This window comes from Benincasa hispida, chromosome 3 (assembly GCF_027475165.1).
Source record: "Benincasa hispida cultivar pf3 chromosome 3, pf3_genome.v1.1, whole genome shotgun sequence".
Lineage (NCBI taxonomy): Eukaryota > Viridiplantae > Streptophyta > Magnoliopsida > Cucurbitales > Cucurbitaceae > Benincasa > Benincasa hispida.
In genome coordinates, this window is record NC_143480.1 from 13,539,058 (window position 1) to 13,544,777 (window position 5,720).

At 34.8% G+C, this 5,720-nt stretch overlaps 1 protein-coding gene across 2 annotated transcripts; it reads right to left on the reverse strand.

Moving 5' to 3' along the window:
• Positions 1-1,000: 1,000 nt before the first annotated feature.
• On the reverse strand, positions 1,001-5,457 carry LOC120072640 (aspartic proteinase-like). 2 transcript variants are annotated; one of them, XM_039025060.2, is made up of 14 exons: positions 5,030-5,457; positions 4,161-4,544; positions 3,974-4,034; positions 3,514-3,608; positions 3,314-3,426; positions 3,059-3,227; positions 2,934-2,973; positions 2,780-2,844; positions 2,360-2,473; positions 2,211-2,275; positions 1,938-2,094; positions 1,742-1,858; positions 1,360-1,448; positions 1,001-1,235 (listed from the first exon to the last, which is right to left on the reverse strand). In XM_039025060.2, exons 2-14 carry the CDS (start codon positions 4,539-4,541, stop codon positions 1,151-1,153), a joined length of 1,551 nt encoding a protein of 516 aa, XP_038880988.1. In that variant the 5' UTR covers positions 4,542-4,544; positions 5,030-5,457; the 3' UTR covers positions 1,001-1,150. The 2 variants fall into 2 exon arrangements, with proteins under 2 accessions (XP_038880988.1, XP_090168488.1); XM_090312362.1 differs by lacking the exon at positions 5,030-5,457 and adding an exon at positions 4,627-4,713.
• Positions 5,458-5,720: the final 263 nt, after the last annotated feature.

A 5,720-nucleotide genomic window follows, 5' to 3' on the forward strand; every position in this document is an offset into this window, starting at 1 on the left:
GGGAAAGTTGTTGTAGTGTAGATATCAAAGACTTTAGGTTTTAGTATAAGGAGTATTTGTGTGGTTTAATGGACAAATCTGAATATTGAGAGTATGTATAACACATTTAGAAATTTTAACTCTTTATTAGTAGATGGTATTTGTTGGATTTATATGAGATTGACTTCATTCAATAGTCATTTTGTATATAATATTTATTTATTTTGTGTCTAAATTTTGAGTTAAATTATAATTAAATATATTTTATGATTAACATTAATTTGGTTGGTACGTGATATATATTTTCATTTCTATAATTTCTAATTATCATTTTTAGATTTTTTAGATCTAATTTTATTTTAATGATATTATGTTTAGATATTGTTTTTTAAGAATTAAAGTTTGTTTTGATATATTTTATTTTTTTATTTGTTTCACAATGCTATTTACGAGAGATTTAGATTGATTTAGTTTATTAGATCCTATTTTAAGTTAGATTTTTTAATACATCCATAGATTTTTTGGTTCACTTTTAAATTTTAAATAGTATCAAAATTAGTCGATTGGCCATTTTCACGTCATTTTATTTCGGTCAATTATCAAGTTGTCCCTAGAAATTTCCCTCATTTTGGAGGATGAAGCTGCTTTCCCTTCAGTTAACCCAATCATTAAAGTGGCTGTGCTTTCACATTCCCATCACCACCACCCTGTCCTATTCCCAGTCTCTCTTAAACACTGCTGCAATTTTTCATATATTTCATGGGATTTTCTGTAAAATCACTGAATCCTGTCTGTTTGCTGAACTGTCCCCAATCCCATTCATGTTACTTGCTATGGTCTTCTGAGGAGGATGTTTTCTCTTACTAGTGCTTAAATGTAATCTTACCAATATTAAAGTTTCTATTTTCAGACCTTTGCTATGTCATTTCATCTCCATTGAAAAAGTATACCATGTTGAATGTTGTATCAAAGTCTTTAGTCATAAGATAAGCAAAAAAGAATCGAGTAAACAGAGACGGTCTTTACTGAAACGTTCTACTAATTACTATAGATTGATATTTTGAACACCAGAACATTTACAAGCGCTCTCTTTCTTTTCTCTCTTTATTATGAACAACTTCATTACTTATGTATACACACAATAGTAATCATTCAAGTCCTGAGCATACATTCAAGCAGCGTCGGCAAATCCGACTCTCACTTTGCCAAAATCAAAGACAGTGTGATAACGTCCCATGAAGACGTCTCCCAATATCCTGCATTGACAGCACGTTACTTCATTGGTGAGGATAAACTAAAGAGAAGAATAATCATCTTAAAGAGACATGATTCTGAGTTTCAAAGAAATGAAAGAAATCAAGAACATGAAAATAGAAATACCATAGGGGTCCACGGGGAGGAGGAATGTCCAAAGGTATGAATCCACTGATGCATTGAGCTGCAGATCCCTCACCCACCTTGAGAATGTACTGTTCACAAAAAGAAATGGGGTTAGAATGGAAAAGGCTAAATGTTGGTAGCATAAGGTACTCGATACACTAGTTAGCGTCAAAAGCACGGAACATGAAACGACATCATATGATAAGGAAAGGAAGCCTTCAGACAGTAGATGACAGGCTATTTCACAGATGAACCGAGCATAATGTACACATGAGATTTCTCCTAGCAAGTTATTCATGATTGGCAACTACTTGTTGACATATTATATTCTTCAATTGTGAAACAAAGTCAGAAGCAATAAAGAAAAATTTGGAAAAAGTACATCTTTTGAGCTAAGCTCAAAAACTCTGTCACCAATGGTGAACGACACGGTAGGCATTCGAGAGATCCGTCCACAGTCAACCAATGTTGCTCCTTGGTTCAACCCACGATCACAAAGCTGTAGAAACATGAAAGATAAGTGGCTGAAGATGAATCATCTACAGTAGATGAATTACATGGTAACATAACTAGTATACCTCATTGACATAATCAATGATATGTTCTTGAGTTTTATTTTGCTTCAACTCATCTTGCATCCAGGAAACTGCCATCTCACAAGCTGAGCACATAGCATCTGAGAAGCCACCAGATGATTTACCATCTTTATCATTCACCAAAGTCTCAATTTTCAATCTGGTTTCAATTACCAACCGTGAGTTAATAAAATGGTATTTTATGTAAGTGAAAAGAAAAAAGTTGGTAGAATTGCCGAAAAATACTTGTCTTTGTTGAAGATTTCTTAGACTAACCTAACACCACGGGTGTCATCAAAAGTACACACACCAATTTTGGAACATATCTTCTCTGGTTGGGCCTGTCATTGGAACGTAAAAACAATACCTCAATCTGGCTGTCAAATCTAGATTACATTGCCAACAAAGTAAAGGGTGTAATTTACATTTACTAAAAGCAAATCCATAATAGCTTGTCCATGTTGTGAAACAATTGCCTTGCATTCTGGACTAGCAACTTCAGCTGCTCCAATGGCTCTATTAATTAATGCCACTATGGTCTGCAAAGGAAAAGAAATTTTCTTTGATAAAGTGCATAAGCTACAGAGGTTGCAAGTCCTCATCGTGAACGATTTCATGGAGAACCTCTTATATGCTAAGTTAATAAAGGGAACCCTTCAGTTACCAGTTACATGATGTTAAGGTTGTTATTGGAGCAGAAGTTTACAGAAAATGAACATTTTTATATTCTCCTAAATAAACCAACTAGTTCTCATTTCCCAACTTCATGTTGTTTTTTATCAACCTGACCCTCATGTAATTAAAAGAGAGATTAAGTAAATACATTAAAAATATATGTTACATACAGATGGACCAGCCAGCAAAGAAGTTCCAGAATCGGCAATCGCAGAGCAACCATGAGCACAATATTCTGTATATCATGTTGTTTACGTTAGCTAGAAGCATGTTATACAGAATCTGGTAATCACATCCAAAACCAAGATAAGTAAAGGGACATACCTGTTGTTTCACCACCAATAAGAATATCGCCGATGTCGAACTAAAAGAAAAAACATTTGAACTGTATGAGGGGAAAGGCAAAATTTAAAGCAATGATCGGTGTTGAAAGGATTTCAAGAGCCAACCTGCCAATACCCTTTGGTTGTCACAGGCACATATGTATGTTGGCCTTTGAAGTGCTTAGGATCAACCCCTCCAAACACAAGTTCACCTCCTTCTGCCTCCCCGGCATTGCGATTCAGCCAAAATGAGAAAACTTGCTCCTTGACAAGTTTTTGTTTGACCATGTTATACCTAAGGGGCATCCAAGAGCGTAACTACAATTTCTTATAGATTTCTTCAGCAAGAAGCAGCTAATATTATAGTTGCATTTAGCATACCACACTGGAACAGCACCACCAGTCGAGATCTCTTGAAATCCAAGTCCTAATATACCATCAAATTTGGCAGTCATGAATGTCATACTAGACATGCTAGTTGCCTCAATGAGTTCCTGAATTTAATTAATGTTAGATACAGATAATCACCTTCTCAAACTACTTTATTAAACCAAAAAAGAAAAAAAAAAACGTAAGATTACCTGATCATGAACAACAACATCACCGACTCGAACATTGTCGTAACTAAAGAAGCCAGCAATAGCTCCTGAACCGTACTGAATAGAAGCAGATGTTCCTGTGTGATGTAAATGCACAACTTTTAGGCAATAGATATAAAACGAGTGAGTTGAAAGTTATTTTAAAGGATTATGTGACAATCAAATGATTGATCTTGCTGAAGAGCTAATTCTTATCTCAACCAGAATTAGATGGAAGCCACATTTGACCATAACCGACTAGCCTTTAAGAGCTAGCGAGTAACAAACAAAATACAATAACTCACTTTAGGAAAGCCAATTACTCATTCCTAAACATCATCTTTCTATACTTGACCAATCCAACATGCTGATAAATGAAATAAGATTAAATTGAACTCATTATAATGCAATGAACAAAATTTCATTTTGAAGACGATTGGAGGTAAAGTGAAGAAAAGCAGACCATTTCTTCTGTATGTGCTTGACCGCCCTGATTGATACCTAGCATGGAAAAAGCAAGCAAGCTGCATATGAAGGTAAACAAACATATTACTAACCACAAACGAATCATCCTTATACAAACATATTACTAGTCACAAACGAATCATCATTATTCTTCTTCCTCAATTGGAGTTTTAAGTAATCCTCACCGAAAAAATACATTTAGAAGATGGCACCCACAAATTAGAGCTTCCAGTATCAAAAACTACAGTGAACTTCTGAGGTGGAGTGCCAATGCCAATCTCTCCATAGTATTGAGCATCCAAATAGTTCTTTAACGCTACAATATCAGTATTTCTAGACTCTCCAATATTATTACCCCATTGATTATGTTTTCCAACAGAAGATCCTAAAAACTCTCCTTTCTTTGATTCAAGCAATGCTTTGAACCGACCGTTTTGGTCAGCTTTGATCTTTTTCAGTCCAATCCTTAAAAACCCTTCATTAGAAGCAGAGGATGCTTCAGAAGAATAATATAGAATCAAAAGCAACAGAGAAACCAAGAGGGGCTTAAAGCTATTTCTCATCATAACCTGCAAGTACAAAATGAAAGCTTCAAAGCACAGAAAAATGGCATATTCAACACGAAGAAACAGAAAAGAAAAGGTTCCCTACTGCTTTTAGCTTTGAGAGAACTTTAGAATTAAAAGCTAAGAAAGCTACTTTAAGTTTGAAAAGAGAGGAAAAAGAATAAATGGGAAGTCCATAGTTTATCCTCATGGGAAATGAACAATATACCAAACCCAAAAAAGAAACACATACATTCAACAATTCATTTTCCAAATACTGACAAATTCACGATCAGTGATTCAGTAACTCATATTGCTTTAAAATTGACTGCTAACTGCAATCCATTTCATCCAGAAATATGAAATAGAGGGTGGCAACCAGAAACATACCAAACAATTGAAGTTAAATGCAGTAGAAAAAAGCAAATAAATGAAGCGAAACTTCCATCATCATACAATTCAGAAGAAACCCAAAACAAATACATAAGGGAAGAGCAACAATGACCCACCAAATGAAAGAGATTTCTGGAAGAGAAGTGAGGAGAAAGGATTGAAGGTAATTTGGGAGGCCATATGAGGTTTAAATAGAAGCTAAGGAATGGAAAAGAGTAGCATTTGGACCTGTCACTTCACTCCATTCCTTAGAACAAAAGGGACCCACTTACCAAAAGGGCCCCAAACGTAGAAATTCCTTTTCTTGGTGGGTTTTGCAATGGCTTCATTCCACAGATTCCCGGTTGGCGCTATCGATCAGAACCGTCGGTTTAGTTTTCTGGTCTGATAAAGTTATTGTTTATGGCACGACAGTCTCGTTGTTGGGCAGTAAATCGGTTTAAAAGGGATAATAAAGCAACTGGAAATGGAGTATGTGATTTCTTATACTTACATACAAGATAAGCAAAGAATCATGAAAAACAAACCATTTTATGGATGATGCAGAATTATGAAATGTTATCACTGTCCTTTTTTAGATACAAATTTCAATCGGCTCAACTTTAATGTGATCTAATGGTTGATATATCAAATTACCCTTTTGAATTAGTAACAGCTGGCTGGAGTTTGAATCCTTTGGGTTCAAATTTTACTACTTTAGAGTTTAGATGAGGATTTTTTTTTTTTTAGAATGCAATACTTTTAGATGATGAAGTTATTATTATTATGAATTTCAACGAGATCTTAATCAACCTAGGCTAGAGATTT